At 38.9% G+C, this 18,606-nt stretch overlaps 1 protein-coding gene and 1 pseudogene across 2 annotated transcripts in view; one reads left to right on the top strand and one right to left on the bottom strand.

Moving 5' to 3' along the window:
* The window catches only part of UBP1 (upstream binding protein 1), a 61,153-nt gene that overhangs the window by 34,436 nt on the left and 8,111 nt on the right, over window positions 1–18,606 (top strand). Inside the window, exons 4-12 of one of the 2 annotated variants that reach the window (XM_023513907.1) lie at window positions 2,689–2,794; window positions 3,522–3,628; window positions 6,460–6,612; window positions 6,714–6,824; window positions 7,257–7,364; window positions 12,455–12,558; window positions 14,846–14,900; window positions 15,152–15,245; window positions 18,515–18,603. In XM_023513907.1, coding sequence (XP_023369675.1) covers window positions 2,689–2,794; window positions 3,522–3,628; window positions 6,460–6,612; window positions 6,714–6,824; window positions 7,257–7,364; window positions 12,455–12,558; window positions 14,846–14,900; window positions 15,152–15,245; window positions 18,515–18,603 — 927 coding nt within the window. The remainder of the gene's footprint in view (window positions 1–2,688; window positions 2,795–3,521; window positions 3,629–6,459; window positions 6,613–6,713; window positions 6,825–7,256; window positions 7,365–12,454; window positions 12,559–14,845; window positions 14,901–15,151; window positions 15,246–18,514; window positions 18,604–18,606) is intronic. The other variant, XM_023513908.1, reaches the window with a different exon arrangement.
* Window positions 669–726, bottom strand: LOC111725778 (annotated as a pseudogene).

Below are 18,606 nucleotides of genomic sequence, written 5' to 3'. Positions count from 1 at the left end.
AAAAAAAAAAAAAAGAATTAAAGGCGAAAGTGATACTCCAGCATGTGATAATGAACTGTTGACAATATAGAAACCATTAGCCATAAATGCACAGTGAATGTTTTGCTGACATGACACTGTCCTATCTGGATAACACTATTTTGAAAGCATCAGTATTTCTAAACATTTACCCCACTAATGGAAAAGGGTTAATTTTTAAAAGGTTTTATATTGGGTTCGATTTCCATTTGATAAGCCACATGTGGATTTTTTTGTGGATATGCCAGAATACATCTGGTTATATCCTGTGAACTTAACCTGCAATTCACAACTACTGCCAAGGACTACAGGATGAATTTTTTTGGAATCACATCTTCCTCAGTTAGAGGATCCCTAAAATATACTATAGCCCTCTAGGGTCTATGATCTTTGACTGTACTATTTAAACTTGAGAATCAAATGATGGGTTATCGAAAGTGCTTTAGAACTTCTTGAAGGTGCTGAACCTACTCAATGAAATGCTTTCTCTACTTGTTCTGTTTTGTCTTACTGCCACGGCCCTTGGTCAATTGCTAGTTCTGAAGGTGTGTTCAGTCTCCTTTTAGTCAGAACTAAATAATGTCCAGATAATGATTTTCTCTCTTGCGGTTTCATTTGAGAAGTTTTCTTGTTTTTCTTTTGTTTGTGTGTATGTACACTATAAACCAGAAAATCTGCTAGACAAATTCTGAAAGAGCTATAATACTAGATGTTTTCTTTTATATCCTTAACTTTGGTCCTCTTTTCATCCCCCTTACTGTAATATATCAGTCTGACTGTTTAGAATGGAGCTTAGTAAAGCTCTAGTATCTATATTCTAATATTTTTTTCATCTCAATATATTTAGTCTGGTTGTACTGAATATGAAACGATCAGAATTGTGATATTATCATGCTACACTTTCTTCTGAGAGATCAACTGGCCAGCCTACTGGCATTGGTGTCTCGGGGCTGCCACTAGCCCAGGCACTGTCACTGGGAGGGCTTTGCCACTGGCAGGGCTTTGCCACTGGCAGGGGGTGGTATGCAACAGATGCTGGTTATTGTCTTGGTAGGCCATCTAGATATGGGTGTAGATGGGGAGGATGGGCATGCACCAGAGCAGCAACTGAGCCCTGTAGACTTTCTCCACATTAGTCCTAACTATTGACTTGGCCTCCTTTTTTAACTATCTCAAAGAATTATGACTTTTAAGTAGTTTCCTTCAAAATATTTGTCAGCTATATTTTGGATAGTATATGAGGGGTGGGCGAAGCAGGGTACTAAAATTGTATTTTTATGTATTGCTCAACAAATGATTTCCTGTTCAAATCAGTAGAGACTTAATGAAAATACAGTTATCTGGGGCGGTGCCTGTGGCTCAGCTAGTAGGGTGCCAGCTCCATATACAGAGGGTGGCAGGTTCAAACCCGGCCCCAGCCAACTAAAACAGCAGAAGCAACTGCAACAAAAAATAGCTGGGGATTATGGCGGATATCTCTAGTCCCAGCTACTTGGGAGGCTGAGGCAAGAGAATCACTTAAGCCCAGGACTTGGAGGTTGCTATGAGCTGTGACACCACAGCACTCTACTGAGGGTGACAAAATGAGACTCCTGTCTCAGGAAAAAAAAAAAGAAAGAAAGAAAATACAGTTATCTTACTGCATCATACTTCAGAAACATTAATTACGGCAAATCTGGTGTCTGAATGCATTTTAATAACTTAACTATGCTGTTACTGGAATGAAATAGTAGTTGATACCCAGACCTATGAGAGGTGAAGAGGAATGCTTAGAGAATAGAGAATTGGCCTAGATTTTGTGGAGTAAAGTCTCTCCTAGGAATTTGAGTATTTGGATAAAATTTTATCGGTGATAAGTATTTTTTTAATTGCTTACTACCTCAGGTAATCTCACTTGCAAATCATAGTTGAGAGTGCAGTTTGCATTTTCAGTGGTTCTCAACCTTTCTAATGCCGCGACCCTTTAATACAGTTCCTCATGTTGTGGTGACCCCCAACCATAAAATTATTTTTGTTGCTACTTCATAACTGTTAATTTTGCTACTGTTATGAATCGTAATATAAATATCTGATATGCAGGATGTATTTAGGTGACCCCTGTGAAAGAGTTGTTTGACCCCCAAAGGGGTCGTGACCCACAGGTTGAGAACTGCTGATTTAGATTCTCTTTTTGAGAGAGTGGGCAGGTTTTTAGGTTTTTGGGTTGTTTTTGCCAAGTTGGCTGATATATTGACTATCTTTTAAAGTAAACTAACTTGTTAACTATTATTTTAAATTAACAAAGTCTTTGCCATTATGCTTGGGTTTCTCTACTCTGTTTATATTATTTCATTCTAATAATTCTAGTGTGTAGCTATTATTTTCATTATAGTAATGTAATTCTTACTAATTTTAGGGAGGCATGTATCTTAATTTTGAGTTACAATATCAAATTGTTTTATCAACTTACATGTAAGTAACCATTTCATTTGTGCTTTTTACTTTTGAGTTATAATTCTTTGTACCATAACTGAGGAATCTAAGAGCAGAAAAGTTCACTTATGGGATGTTAAAAGCAGAATCTGTTTTTGTATGCTGTACTGTGGTAGATTAATATATAAGAAGTGAAAATGCCTCTGTGTTTTAGCTGGAACAGTTTAAAAGTACTCATTTTCCCCACTTGTTCCACAGAGCATCATAAGGGTTGTATTCCATGACAGACGGCTACAATATACAGAGCATCAGCAACTTGAAGGTTGGAAGTGGAATCGCCCAGGAGACAGACTTCTTGATTTAGGTATAGACAGGGCTCAAAGGACCATGGAGACGTGGGTATTACTTAGCTATGCCTGTTACTGCATTGCAGCACATGTAATTACTTTTATGGAGAAAGTTTTGTTGTTAGTAGATCCTGTGGCCCTTGAGAGTTGTTGTATAGTTAAAAAGTGAAATAGTTTTTTGGCGCTGAATTAACCTGAACCAGGAATTCTGTGATTTTGAAACTAATTCTTAATTCTTACTTGGCACTGTCTCTTGTGTTCTTAATAAAATGAAATACCAGGCTTGGTGCATGTACCTCAGTGGCTAGGGTGCCAGCCACATACACTGGAGTTGGCAGGTTCAAACCTGGCCCAGACCTGCCAAACAATAACTACAACCAAAAAATAGCTGAGCATTGTGATGGGTGCCTGTAGTCCCAGCTACTTGGGAGGCTGAGATAAGAGAATCTCTTGAGCCCAAGAGTTTGAGGTTGTTATGAGCTGTGATGCCACGGCACTCTAGTAAGGGCGACATAGTGAGACTCTTGTCTACAAATAAATAAATATATACATACATAAAATAAAATACTATGGTAAGAGAAACTGTAGTACTTATTAAGTGAATTTTGATGTTGAAGAAGTTAACCATGGAGAACATTGATGAAAAAGTTCAGTGTGGTTATTATTTCATTAGAACATAATTTAGTAAGTTCTTTAATTATTTAAAGTGGATGAATTTTTATGTAACTTCTTTTTAAAATACAGATATTCCAATGTCTGTGGGAATAATTGACATGAGGACAAATCTAAGCCAGTTAAATGCAGTTGAATTTCTGTGGGACCCTGCAAAACGCACATCTGCTTTCATTCAGGTTTGGCTTTTTACTTTATTAGAAGCATGCTAACCTAGTCCATTAGAAGTCCATGGTAGGGCTGGGTGGCTGGGTGTGGTGGCTCAGGCCTATAATCCTAGCACTCTGGGAGACCTAGGCAGGTGGATTACTTATGCTAAAGAATTCCAGACTAGCCTGAGCAAGGGTGAGACCCTATCTCTATTAAATATAGAAAAATTAGCTGGGCATCATGACAGGTGCCTGTAGTCTTAGCTACTCAGGAGGCTGAGGCCATGAGTTTGAGCCTATGAGGATCACTTAAGCCCATGAGGTTGAGTTTGCTATGAGCTATGACACCATGGCACTCTACCTACCTGTATTCCATGACAGATGGCTGGGTAAGGTGACAGAGTAAGACTGTCTGAAAAAAAAAAAAAAAGTCCATGGTAGGATTGAATTCTTGATACATGATATCATTTCCTTTAAATACTTATTGTAACTGTCTTGTAATGTCTTTTTTATAATATACAGGGTGGAAATAAAATTTGTGTGCAATTTAAAATAGTTTAATGTAATAAATTGCACCCGGACTTTATGTCCACTCTGTATATACAGTTAAATTTGGTTTAATCTACTGAGTCCATCCCATTATAGACTAACATATATAAAGACATTCTGTGATATGTAAAGCATTATTCAAATGTTATTTTTGCCACTGATAATCACAATAATCAAAATGTCTTTTTTGTGAGCTTTATTTCTCTTGAACAAAAACTATCACTTAAAAGGTGGTGGCTCACACTGATAATCTCAGCACCTGGGAGGCTGAGGTGGGTGGATTGCTTGAGCTCACAAGTTTGAAACCAGCATGAGCAAGAGCAAGGCCCTGTCTCTAAAAAATAGTCAGTATTATGGCAGGCACCTGTTGTCTGGGTTACTCAGGAAGCTGAGGCAAAAGGATAACTTGAGCCCAAGAGTTTGAGGTTGTTGTGAGCTATGATACCATGGCACTGTATGATACCTCTGTCATGGTGACAAAGTGAGACTCTGTCTCCCAATAAAAATAAAAGGATATGATTGAAGAAAGTTTGAGGTTTTTGTTTCTTTGGGGTTTTTTTGCAGTTTTTTTTTTGGCCAGGGCTGGGTTTGAACCCACCACCTCTGGCATATGGGGCTGGCGCCCTACTCCTTTGAGCCACAGGCACTGCCCGAAAGTTTGAGGTTTTTAAATTCTTTCAAGCAGTATTTAAAAGTCATACTAATACTGAATATTTCAAATGCTCAGAATAAAATAATAATGAATTCTCTATGTACCCATCACCTGGCTTTTAATAGTTATTAGTAGTATCCCCCAGTTTTAGTTATTGTTGGAATACTTTGAAGCAAGTCTCAAATATATAATTTCATCCATAAATACTTACCATGTGCCTCTTAAGAGATGAATTTTTAAAAATCGCATAATATTATTATGAAAAAAGATACCCACTATGTCCAAATTTGTAAATGGTAGAATTTGAACTACTGAGTGAGTAATACGTGGAAAAGGAAAACCACTTAATTGGTAACCAGCCAAAGTAGACTACAGTTTGCATGAATTGGAAATAATCATAAGTATTTTGCATTTTTGTGGTCTACCAGATATCATTCCCCATCAATTAATAATCACTAGGAACATGGTGATTATATTAGTTGAATATTCTTTTTTTTTGGAGATAGTCTCACTCTGTCACCCTTGGGTAGAATGCTGTGGCATCATAGCTCACAGCAATCTCAAACTCTTGGGCTCAAGCGATCCTCTTGCCTTAGTCTCCCAAGTAGCTGGGATTACAGGCACTTGCCATGATGCCCCACTAATTTTTCTATTTTCAGTAGAGATGGGGTCTTGCTCTTGCTCAGGCTCGTCTCGAACTCCTAAGCTCAAGTGATCTCCCCGCCGCAACCTTCCAGAGTGCTAGGGTTATAGGCATGAGTCACCTCCCCTGGCCTAGTTGAATGTTCTTTCTTACTGTGTGTATTTATCTAATACAGTAACTAGGTATGTAGTAAATGAAAGTAATGTAAGACCTGAACTTACATCTCAGGTTGTGTTGTCATATTGCAGAGATCAGTTTTAAAATATAGTTGTTTGATGTATAGCAGTCAGAAATGATCAAGGTCTTGCTGTTAACTCTATGTGGCACCCTAAGGCTATCATTATCTATGGTGGTGCAAGATAAGTATTGTCCCCAGGATCTTGAATGGACTTTGAAGGGTTAACCAGAGTTTAGATACATACAGATAGCAAGAACAGTGGATATTCTGGCCCATGGGGTTCCCCAGGCAAAGTAACACACATTGGTGTGTGTAGGAATAGTAGTAGTAGTAAGGCCATTGGCTGGCTAGAACAGGGGTAATGGTAGTAAAGTGCAAATAGCAGAAGTGCTAAATGATGCAATGAGGATTGCTGTGGATTGAGCAGGGCTTTAGGACCTTGGGTCTCAGAGCAGCATATAGTTGGGGTGGAGGTAGGTGACATACATAGGAAGGTGGTGACAGACCCAAGGGTTGGGGTGGAGGTAGGTGACATACATAAGAAGGCAGTCTACTGTTGGACCCCGATCAGAGCAAGTCTTGTATTAGAAAGAAGGCGTTATAACAGGTAAAAGGTCATTCTTAGAAAGTCCAGAAGAGCTCAGTAGGATTTGTGAAAGTGAATTTGAGTATTAAAAACAATTAGAGAGATTCCAAAGAAATAATTTGGCTAATATGTGCACGTTTCTTTGAAAGGATCTTGAATTTATGGTGGTGACAGAATGTCCAAGAAGGAACAAAATGAAAAGATAATCAATGGAAGGCATGTTGAATCTATTGCAGCTTGAATTGTTTTATAGGTACACTGCATCAGCACAGAATTTACTCCTCGGAAGCATGGAGGTGAAAAGGGAGTGCCTTTTAGGATCCAGGTTGACACCTTTAAGCAAAATGAAAATGGGGAATACACAGATCATCTACACTCAGCTAGCTGCCAAATCAAAGTTTTTAAGGTAAGAGATAGAACCAGGCTTTCAACAATTAGGGCTCAGTTTTGCTTGTACAGTTGTTTGTCTGCATCCTGATGGATGAAATAATATACTTTGTTTTTAAGCCTAAAGGTGCAGACAGAAAACAAAAAACTGATCGAGAGAAGATGGAGAAGAGAACAGCTCATGAAAAAGAAAAGTATCAGCCATCATATGATACCACAATCCTCACAGAGGTAATGTAGAGCAGCATTCGGTTTTGGAAGAAAAGGAGAGGTTTGCATCATCTCTAACGTGAATTTTGCTACAGTGGGGTTGGGGAAGATTGGGTGGTAGATTGATGTGACATTTGTGAAATTTGTGGGGAAATTATTTTATTTAAATTTGGGGATTTGATAGATTAGTTTCCTGGGTGGGATCTTGAATGAAGATGCTGAAATCCCAATGAGGTCTCAGAAACAGACCTCAACAACCTTGAAGTTGACAAGAGATTAAGTTGGGGCCTAGAATGTCCAATTTTTCTCACTGCTGGGGTTTTGCATTTTCTTTAACTTTGAATCCTGTTACTCATCATTTGTTTAATTGGACTGCAGAAACATGAAACAGGGTATTAGATCTTTCTTTGTATAATGAAAAGACATTGATCCCAATCTTTGGTGTTTGTCCAGATGAGGCTTGAGCCTATAATTGAAGATGCAGTTGAACATGAGCAGAAAAAGTCCAGCAAGCGGACTTTGCCAGCAGACTACGGTGATTCTCTGGCAAAGCGAGGCAGTGTAAGGGACTTCTGCTTCTCTTTTCATTGTGCAAGAAACCTTGTGCAGTGTTAGATATAGGACCAACGTCCACCACAAAGTAAAGCCAAAATTGTTTTTGATGTCCATGTCTTGATTTAATTTGCTTTTGTTTAGACATCCTGCTTTCTGTTTGTTCCTCACTGAGGAAAATTTCCTAAATCTAACACTTTAAAACAAAGCAAAAACAATGTTGACCATATGGGTGGTTTTGGAGGGAGAAAAAGACACTCAGAGATATGTCCTCCCTCCCTGTCTCCTTCCCCTCCCTCCTTCCCTCCGTTTCTCTCCTTCACACACACACCTCCTTCAAGAGCACTGAAATTAATTAAAAATACTTTCTTTAGTGAAATACTTATCATTTTTTGTGTAATTAAAAAAGGTTTTACTTTCTCATGTGTATACCTGATAAGAAAATTTTGTGGATACTTAGAGAAATGATGGCAGCAAGCTTGACATTAACATGTGCAATTCTTTATGTCACATTTCCCTGCATGTAGTGTAAGAATGTGTGTCTGTCTGTGCTTTTAAAGCCTGTTTGGCAGCACTGGTAGAAGAAAATCTTTGACTGCATTAGCCTTTCTTCTTGGCACCTGCATTGCGACTTAATGCTTCAGGCCAAAGTAGTTCACTTGGCTACACTTAGACCTGGTTTCCCCCAACATGCAGTCAGGGGGCTTTTGGTTGAATATGAGCTTTGACAGGTTGAGTATAGCAAATCTTTATTAAGGATGTGACTCTCCATCTAAGTCCATAAAGGATTATCCTATTAAGCAAACTTAGATCAGCTATATACTTGCAGTAAATATAAACATAGAGTATTAAAGAATTTTAAGAATAATTGCCACTATACATATTAATGGCTATTGTAGCCATCATTGTAGTGTTTGCACTATTAAGGTGCCAAAAACAGATTTTTCATTCTTATACATATATCTTGATTAACTGTAGACTTTAAAAGTCACTGTCACAAGCACTATCACAAGAAACTCACTTCCAAATTAAATCATTGAGTAAAAATGTTTTAACAGTTTCTCTATGAAATCAAAACTGAAAATGTACTCATTCTAATACTATGGAGAGCACACATGTTGTATTTTCTTTAACTGGGCTTTTTTGATTCAAATCAAAGGTCGTTGAAACAACTATATGCTCCTTCCCTAAAACACCTGTCCCTCCAATTTTGTTTTTATCTTCTTTTAATTTCCCAGCCAAGGACCCACAAATGGTTCTTAGTAAATTTCCTTGTTGGGGGGGGGGGAATCCTGGTAACTCAAATCACTTTTACCCTCCTAGTATCAGCCATCTAATTAATTTAAAGAAATGGGTTCTGATAATTCATATATAAAAGAAATCTATAGCCCAGAGGTAATCTGAAGATGAAAACGTTGTTGGTAAATTTTCAATGATTCTTAACTCAAGTCTAAAGTATGCAAAACGTCAGCAGTTCACTGGCCTGGGATTTCACATCTTCCTAGTATGTTGCTTGCCGCCCTGGCTGCATTTGTTTAAGTTAAGGTGCATCTTGGGGTAGTTAGCTCATCTTTTAAACCTATTTTTAAAAACTAGAGTAAAAATTAACCCCTTAAAAAAGAAAGTCTCTAGAATTTCATATATTAATTTAAGTGCCTATAAAGGAAGGCCAAAAGTTCTTACAGTTTTCATCTAACTACAATTGACTTGCAGTAAAAAGGGATATCCAGACTTACTGTTAAAGTATAAAAAGTGCTGTAGGAAGTGGTCTCGCACTGAATAGTCACTACTGCTGGTTCCCAGGAGATGCTGCACAACGCCCTTACTGTGTCTGTTGGTCTTTGCCTCCAAGCTGTATTTGATTTGCTCAAATCAGGGCTGCCAATTTCTGCAGCCTAAAATGGGTCATTATTCTTGAATCTACCTGGGAGAAGGAATGTGTTCACAAGTAACTGTATGCGTCAAGGCCAGGTGTTATCCTTGGGAGCAGACACTGCACTGTTGCTTACTTTTAACAACACTACTTTTCTACTGTTAAAAGAATCTAAGCGTAAAAAATGAAATAGTTACACTATATTTTTGGAGTTTCAGTATAGTTGGTGTCTCTACTTTACTTTGCCATACTAACTTGAAGCTTTTTGATGGCTTCATTTCTTTAAAAACCTGGCAGTAATTACCAAAGCAAATTTGAGGAAACCTGATATTTTTAATATTAAAGGTTTACATTATTCAGATGTGCGTGCTATATGCTACATTATTATACTTTCTATCTGGGCAAGATGTTACACTAGGAAAATCAGGTAGTGGAGGTAACGGTGAGCATGTGACACTGATAAGTGATTAGAATTGCTTTTCAGCTCACAGGTCTTGGGTTCCTCAAACTGCATGAACTGAGGCAGGTAGTGATAATTTGTAAGGTGGAAAGAAAAAGGCCCTAGTTTTAAGAAAACAGGCATTGTTGTATAAAGTATCATTTGTAGTAAAATTGATACGCCATGCAGTTTAGCAAAGTTGTCTGGTCAGATTTCTTCCTTAAAAATCAACTGGTAATAATTGAAACACTATGTCTGCAGTCATTTCTCTCATTTTTTGGAGGGGATATATAATTGGGCAGTTGTAAAGAATGTTGTGATTATGGATTTCTGTTTTCTTGAATCCACTGCTTTTGGTGGGTATCAAACATGAGTTTTTAAGCCCCTATAATGATTGTAAAGACCTGGTTTCTGCCCCTGGGGTGTTTCAGTTTCTTTGCTTCTCCACTGTCCTACTGAAAACAATTTTTAAATCATACATATTTCCAGGCTGGGCATGGTGGCTCATGCCTATAATCCTAGCACTTTGGGAGGCCCAAGCTGGTGGATTGCCCTGAACTCAAAGGTTCGAGACCAGCCTCTGAGATAGAGGGAGACCTTGTCTCCTGTAGTCCTAGCTACTCAGGAGGCTGAGGACTGAGAATCATTTGAGCCCAAGAGTTTAAAGTTGCTGTGAGCTATGACATTACAGCACTCTACTGAGGGTGACAAAATCAAACTCTGTCTCAAAAAAAAAAAAGTATATATTTCCGTGCGTATTTTCAGGTTGACATCTGAAAGTTTTCATCACAAATTTAAATAATTGCAAAGGAGGCAATTTTCTGGCATGGTGAATATTTGTATTTACAATCTAAGATAAAACTATTACATTACTCTTAAAGTGCATCCTGTGGAAGGAATCTAACTAGCATAGCAATTTGATACCTACCATTGTTGATCTTAAAAGTTCATGATTGAGCTCTTTAGTTAAATCCTAAATTTTATTCTGCTTTTCCTTCTTGGTCATCATGTTTTTAATTCCACTTTCCTTAAACTGGATCCTAAACCAACATACTTACATGCCTGAAGATCCTTAATGATTGCTGTAATTACTTTTTTACAACATAGCTTATATAAATTAAAATTTTAATTTTTAAATTACCTGTGACTCTTGAGTTTAAAAATTTAAATCGTATTAGTGCCAATTTATCAAAACAAATTATACAAATTTTAATGAATAAATTATTAAATGTAAAAATGTTTTGGAAATATATCTTGAGTGATGAGAAAAGGTAGTATCTAATTTCTAGTTTTTATAGATAAGAGAAACTTTTTTTTTTTTTTTTTGAGACAGAGCCTCAAGCTGTCCCCCTGGGTAGAGTGCCATGGCATTACAGCTCACAGCAACCTCCAACTCCTGGGCTGAAGCGAGTCTCCTGCCTCCGCCTCCCAAGTAGCTGGGACCACAGGCGCCCGCCACAACGCCCGGCTATTTTTTGGTTGCAGCCGTCATTGTTGTTTGGCGGGTCCGGGCTGGGGATTCGAACCCGCCACCTTAGGTGTACGTGGCTGGCGCCTTAGCCGGTTGAGCTATAGGCGCCGAGCCTAGATAAGAGAAACTTTAAGTCTTTATTTCATCAGTGTCATTCAGGTCTTGGAATTCCTTGTAAGTCATCTGCCAAAAATCTAGTGATCTTTTGAGGATCTAGTAGATTATCTGACTTTAAATACATTGACATAGGTCTGCCTGAATTATTTTGAAAGCAAAGACCTGAATATCACCTAATATAGAGAAAACCTCTTTTAGTCATTGGAGTCATGTGCTTTCATAACATGTATCCTAATATCTTTTGTTTGGCTCTGGCGAGAGTCTTGTACTCCAGGACTGTGGTTAGATGTGATACTGTACTTATATAAAATGGTGGAAGGATGTTTGTGAAAGGGGACCCCAAAACTCCATCCTTAGGCAGATTGGTTTTAGAAAGAATACTTATAGAGGGAAATGTATTCTCTCTCTACTTGAGGTTTGAAGACTTCTATTTAAGATTACCCTGACCTGCTCAGCATGCTTTTGACTTTGGCTTTTTCAACTTTCCTAACTGTAATAGTCAGTGTGTCTTTGTATCTTTGCTCTATCTCTGGATAGAATTTTGCCTAAGGCAGAAAATATAAATAAGTAAACATAGATAGAGGTAGTACTGTTCACAGTTGATGAGGCTGGGTTTGTCTAGTCTTACTTGGGGCTTATTAATCTTAAGGGATATCAAGGAAGCAGTGGTACTGGTGAGGTAGGTCCTTATGGCACAGGGTGAAAGCAGCACTAGGTGGGACAGAGATACCTGTCCAAGTCACCACGGGTGACGTCAGATGTTGCTATGAATCCTTTCTTGTCTATGCTGTTCTAAAACTTTGATAGAATCCTTTCTTTGTCTTTGCTGTTCTAAAACTTCCCCCCACAGGCACTCCCCCCAAGTGCCTGTGGGGGGAAGTGATAAAGAGGATTTGGGGTAAAGAGGGAGGTGAAAGTTCTTAACAGCAAATTATGCTTAAGTATATATTTTAAATGCCTTTATAAATTTTTGCTGCTGTCATCACTTCAGGTCTTCTCTAAGATTAATCAGTATCTAGACACAAACAGCAGGTAAAATTTTTCTTGCCACATGGAAGTAAATTCGACATGTGTCTGTAAGATTGATACACACAGAAGTGTCAAGTGTCTTGTATTTGGCCAGAATAGAGTGAATTACAAAATATTTCTTCCACATACTTAAAAGCATGTCACTAACTTATTTCTGTTTCTGTCCTTAGTGTTCCCCGTGGCCTGATGCCCCCACAGCTTATGTGAATAACAGCCCTTCCCCAGCGCCTGCTTTCACCTCCCCACAGCAGAGCACCTGCAGTGTCCCAGACAGGTATCTGGTTTGTGTGACTGTGTGCCACAGGCTAACTGATGCTCAAGCACCTTCACTTCCTTTCCTTCCCATGTACAGCAACCTAGTTTTGGTACTGTGTCTGAAGTATACACTAATCAGAGGCAGCCTCTACTTCAGGGTCGGAGGGCAAGCATTGTCTTTTTCTCACCTACCATAGTTTTTTGCTCCTGGTCCTTTGTGCCTCACACATTGGCCACTCTGGGAATTATAGAGAAGGTGCATTTTTCAAGATACAGCCAAGATATGTTCTTTGTGAGGTTAAAGGCAACATTAATGGATTCATAGACAAGGAGAGAATAAATTGTTAAGGTAAAACTATGACCCGAATATTAGGATTATGTTTATTGTGCAGTACATGTGTTTTCGGTGTTCACTGTCTGAAATGGCTTATTTTATGCCCTATTTCTTTTTCCCTTCCGGTAGATATAATGTATTTCTAAAATTAGAGGAAGGTCTTTCAGTTTCTAAAGACTTACTGTGGTTTTAGAAATGGGATTGGTGGACTCTGTTTATTCCATTATGTGGCCTTGACTGGCAACTAAGAATCTAGTGAGCCTGGGGTGGGCACAGGAGACTGACTGCATCTGGGGTGCTCTTAAGAGCAGTGGTGCCCTATGGGGACTTTTCTATTCCTGGGGGCTTTGCTGAAGAACTAACAGAGTGGTTCTGATTGAAGTTCCCTGGTTTTAGGAAGATTCTTCTAGAGAAGGAAAATTATGATAGTTAAGATCACAAAGGAAAAGGTTCTCTTTTTTCAATATCTAAAACCCCTAGTTGGGCTGACAGGATCTGATAAGAAAAAAAATAACAAAACCAAAACTTTTTCCCCTGAGGAAATGGATAGATAAACTGACAAGGCAGCTTGTTTTGATGTAGGCAATTGTGCTTTAAGAGTAGAAAAATACTCTTGAAAACACAGAAGAGAGAGCAGAGGACCAGCATGTTATACCATCCATGTAAGAGGGATTAATTTCCAAGTCAGACTAGTCTCAATAATCATAGACAATTATTATGACTTTGAAGATAAGCTGTGAATTCATGTACTCTCTACTTGACTGGGTATTTCCTGAGAGCTCAGTGTCCCTGACACTGTTTCTAGGTGTTGTGACACATGAGTGTGCAAAGAGGTAAATTCCTGTCTGAAGAAATGTATGGTCTAGTGGGTGGAGAAGAGTATAAACTGTCCACATAATGAAGCTAACTAACTGAAGTACAGCTGTTAAGAATTGGTGTTCAAGGGCCAGGAAAGTGGCCACAATCCCTGGGGAGTTGTGTTTCATTTCATTTTATTTAGAAACACAAGTATAGAGGTATTTTGTTTCTTTTATTCTCTAGAAATCTCTTTAATCTTGGTTATTTGTATTAAAGGGGTAACATTTTATGTTTTTGCTTAGAATTCTTTCTTTCATTTCTTTCTTTCTTTCTTTTTTTTTTTTTTTTTGACACAGTCTCTCACTATGTGGCCCTTGGTAGAGTGCTGTGGCATCACAGCTCACAGCAACCTCAAACCCTGGGGCTTAAGCAATTCTCTTGCCTCAGCCTCCCAAGTAGCTGGGACTATAGGTGCCCTCTACAACACCTGGCAATTTTTTTGGTTGCATTTGTCATTGTTGTTTAGCAGGCTGAAGTGGACTTGAACCCACCAGCCTCGATGTATGTGGCTGGAGCCCTACACTGAGCTAAGGGTGCTGAGCCTCTTACACCATTTCTTATATAGCTCATGATTTTTAGCTATGTACCTAATTTTATTTTTCACTTTTTTCCCCCTAACTAAAATGAATGAGTCTTCTTCATGTGGGGGCATCCCTGGAGTAATTGGGGGAATCCTTTTCTTTCAGAAAACTTAAATTTCTTGTTAGAAGGGATGAAGAAGGTAGCACAAATTTAAGACACAGTCTTCTGTATCCTCTTTGTGTCTTAATCTTATCATCCTGTCCTCACCCTAACCTGTTTTGTCCACATTTTTGTTGCAAATTTAGATAGCTTTCTTCCACAATGTTGCCCTATGTTAATGGTTTTATGATTTAACAGCCTGTAATGTCTCAATTTAAATGTTGAATATAAATGTCTTAACACAACAATTATGAGAAGGACATGATGGCTGTGTTGGCCAATTGGATGAAAGTATTTCAGATTGTATATGGAAATAACACCTATATCCCATGATAGAATTAATGTGCACAAATATGATCTAATAAAAAAACGTGTGAGTGTGTCACACACACAAAGTAAAACTATCCTTTCCTTCCTTTTCCTTTCTCCTCAGCAATTCTTCTTCTCCAAATCATCAGGGAGATGGAGTTTCACAGGCCTCTGGTGAAGTAAGTATGTTTTCCTTAAAACTATTAATGCCTTCAGGTCTGCATTTTTAAATTTCTGATAAGGACATGAGTTATTACTTGGGTTGTTAAGAGTAGTCGGACTTTCATTCTTCTTGGGTGTTTTTTTTTTTTCTTGGGTGTTTTTTACGTCAAACTCTTGAGGCTTTCTGTGTCTTGTTTAAATATAAGGCCAGTGTGAGGTTATTTTTGTAAGTTTGAATGGCTTCTTTTATGTTCATTTTCTTTAATAGCAAATCCAGCCTTCAGCCACGATCCAGGAAACACAGCAGTGGTTGCTCAAAAACAGGTTCTCTTCCTACACAAGACTGTTTTCTAATTTTTCAGGTATGTGTATGTGTTTATACATGTGTAAAAGTGTTTTGTTTGTTTCTGTTTGAATTAACCTTTTAAGTTTGAAATACTTGTAGATACATATGAAGTTGCAATAAAATATAGAGAGAAGTAATGAGGAAGTTCTGTGAATCCGTCACCCATTTCCTCCTAAAACGAGTATTTTGTATACCTGTTACTATTCACTTTTATAGCCAGGGAATTCACACTGGTACAAATTTACAGTTTTACCAGAGTTAATGAGTAGGTGCTCATTTGTGTATATCTGTATATAGTTCTGCATGATATCCTTTTCATTTTAACTGTACTTTGAAGTAATTTTCTTACAGTAAGTTACAAAGCTAGTATGTTCCAGTGTTTCTTCACTCAGTTTCTCACGTAATTATAGTACAGTATCAAAGTCAGGAAGCTGATGGTCAGCCCAGCGTGTGTATGTAGTTCTGAGTCATGTTATCACCACCCCTGCAGTTAAGATGCAGAATTCTGCCATTACCACAAGGATCACCCTTTTGCTGCCTTTATAGAGTCACAGCCATACACCTCCCTTTACCATCCCCAATCCCTGGCAACCACTAAACCACGTTCTACTTATATGATTTTGTCATTTGGGGATGTCATATAAATGAAATCATACAGTATATAACCTTTTGAGCTTGGCATATTTTACTTAACATAATGACCACTTAAGATGTTGAGTGTATCAGTAGTTGAATCTTTTTTATTGTTGAATAGTATTCTGTGCTATTAATGTAATTGGATGTGCTTTTTATATACTTAAGTTTTTGTCTTGCATAGTGAGCTAAGAGTATTTTAAAAGGTACCAAATAGTGCTTCTCTAGGTGGGGGGGCTGCAGGAACCTTGTTTAGAGAGACAGTAACAGGTAGGCCAGGTGAGGCAGGGGCAGCAGCATTTCCCAAATATACTTGGCCCTGGAACCTGTTTCCTAGAGAACTCCTACCAATGTGTCCTGAGAAGTGCTGAGTAACAGTAAAGTGGCAGTGAGCTTTCCTGCGCCTGCAGTGTAGGAAACAAACATTAACATGCAGCTCGATCCCTTCAGGAGGACAGAACACATGGGCGCACACACTCAGCATGAAGGAAAGCTTCATTTCACAAAGGGTATGGCTCCTGTTATGCCATTTATTGTAATGTTTTTATAATATTTACTCCCCATGTAGCTCTTTGTCTCTTTAAAATCAGAGTACCAGATAGAAGTCATTTGCTAGCTGGTATCCACATTTTCACATGATTAATAAAGCTTTTTATGTGTGAAAACTAGAAAGTGGAAAATTTCAGGATGGAGAGATATCTTGTACACTTGTAAGGAAGGCAGATGAAAAGCATAACACAGAAAAGGCTATGGCACTTGGAACTGAGAGAGGCCCCAGGTTACTCCTATTAGGCAAATATATATGTGTGTTATGTGTGCGTGTGTGTGTATATATACGTATATATACATATATTTTCTTTTTGAGACAGAGTCTCAGTACATTGCCCTTAGTAGAATGCTGTGGTGTCACAGCTCACAGCAACCTCAAACTCTTAGGCTTAAGTGATTCTCTTACCTCAGCCTCCCAAGTGGCTGGGACTACAGGCGCCCACCATAACGTCCAGCTATTTTTGTTGTTGTTGTTGTAGTTGTCATTGTTGTTTAGCAGGCCCTGGCCGGTTTTGAACCCACCTGCCTCGGTGTATATGGCCAGCGCCCTATCCACTAAGCACAGGCACAAAGCCAGATAATACATTTTTCTGTCTGAAGAGCTCTAAGCTGTTTTCACTGCTCTAGTGGTCATGTGGCTTGGCCTGTCTTTCCTTACCCTGGGCCCTCTGAGAAGGTGAATGGAGAGCTGGCGTACCCCTTTGGCACATAACCCAAGTTGCACCGCTAATAATAGAAAGGTGAGGAGACTGAGGCATGTTGCTCCGAGCCTCTCTGGGCATTCACATTTCAGGAAGGGTTGTATACGCAGTCATCTGTCTGGTTCTCTGTGTGAGTTAAGGGCGTGCACAAACATCTCTGGTCAGAAGAGACAGGAGAGAGCCAGTCTGATAACCTGACCTCATACAGCAGCTCCATCAATGCTCATGTCTCATGGAAAATGTGCTTCTCTGGTCTTTATTTCTTTTACAAACCAAAAATTTATTAGGTTTTCACAGTCAAGCCCTTAAACACAGAATGCCAACTCCATTATCTTCTCTTGTATATAATGGATGTTTGTCATATGGAAGTCATGACTTCATCCCCAAAGCATCTTGATTTCTCCAATAAACTGTATTCCGACTGTTAGTATTATAAAAAAGGTAGAACGGAAGATTATAGACACATTCAGACATAAAAAGTAGGAGATTATGACGAACTCCCCCATAACCGAACCCCAGCTCCAGAAATTGCCAGCCTTTGGTTAGTCTTGCTTTCTGCTGCCTCTCCCACCTTTCTGTGGCACTTCAAAGTGACTCCTAGCCACCACATCCTTACACTTGAAATGCTGAGTAGTACTTCACGGTATGAATGTACTCAGGTTTAGTTTTTATATACTTACATGTAAGGTTTTTTCTTACATACTGAACATGGAATTTAAAAGGTATCAAGCAGTGCTTCTCCAAGTGATATCCCAGGAAACTTTCGAGAGGTACATTTACCCTTGTAAATGACATGCGACCCAGCATGCACTCAGGAGAGAAGTCTTTGGATATAAAGTGTGGCTCTCTGCTGTGCTATCCTGAAAGAACTGGCTGCTGTGGAAGAATTGTGTTACAGAGTGTTTGACTCCATACCGCGTGTTTCCATAGAACAAGGCCTGGTCCTAACTCTGCTTCCAACTCATTGTTGGACTTCAAGCAAGTCTAACTCTGGACTTCCCTCCTGACTTTCGTAGAATAAAACATTGGTCTGGGTGATGTCAAGGTTTATCTGTCTGGGGTTAGAATCTGTATACAGCTACAACCCAGCCACTCATAAGGTAGGGAGTAAAACCTGCCGGGGGAGTCAACCTTCCTCTGTAGGTCCTGCTCATTGATTGGACTGACTGGCATCTGGGCTTCTAAGCGCCTTTGTGATGCAGAACATAGAAAAGCCGGATTTTCTGGCCCAGAGGGACAGCTGTGTATGTCCTGTCTTACATTGGTGTGTATGTGTATATTCAGGGCATCTGTGATTGTTCTGAAAGACATTCAACTGAGTAAAGACAGACACCTGTAAAGCAGTCTATTCTATTTGTTCCTTTTCCATTTATTTGAAAAGAGTTTCTTTGCTGTTCTCCAGGTGCCGACTTACTAAAACTAACAAAGGAGGATTTAGTTCAAATTTGTGGTGCAGCCGATGGAATTCGGCTCTATAATTCACTGAAGTCAAGG

This window comes from Otolemur garnettii, unplaced genomic scaffold, assembly GCF_000181295.1.
Source record: "Otolemur garnettii isolate 467f Iridium unplaced genomic scaffold, OtoGar3 scaffold00002, whole genome shotgun sequence".
NCBI lineage: Eukaryota > Metazoa > Chordata > Mammalia > Primates > Galagidae > Otolemur > Otolemur garnettii.
Note: the sequence above shows the minus strand (reverse complement) of the source record. Positions and strands in the feature narration are given on the sequence as shown.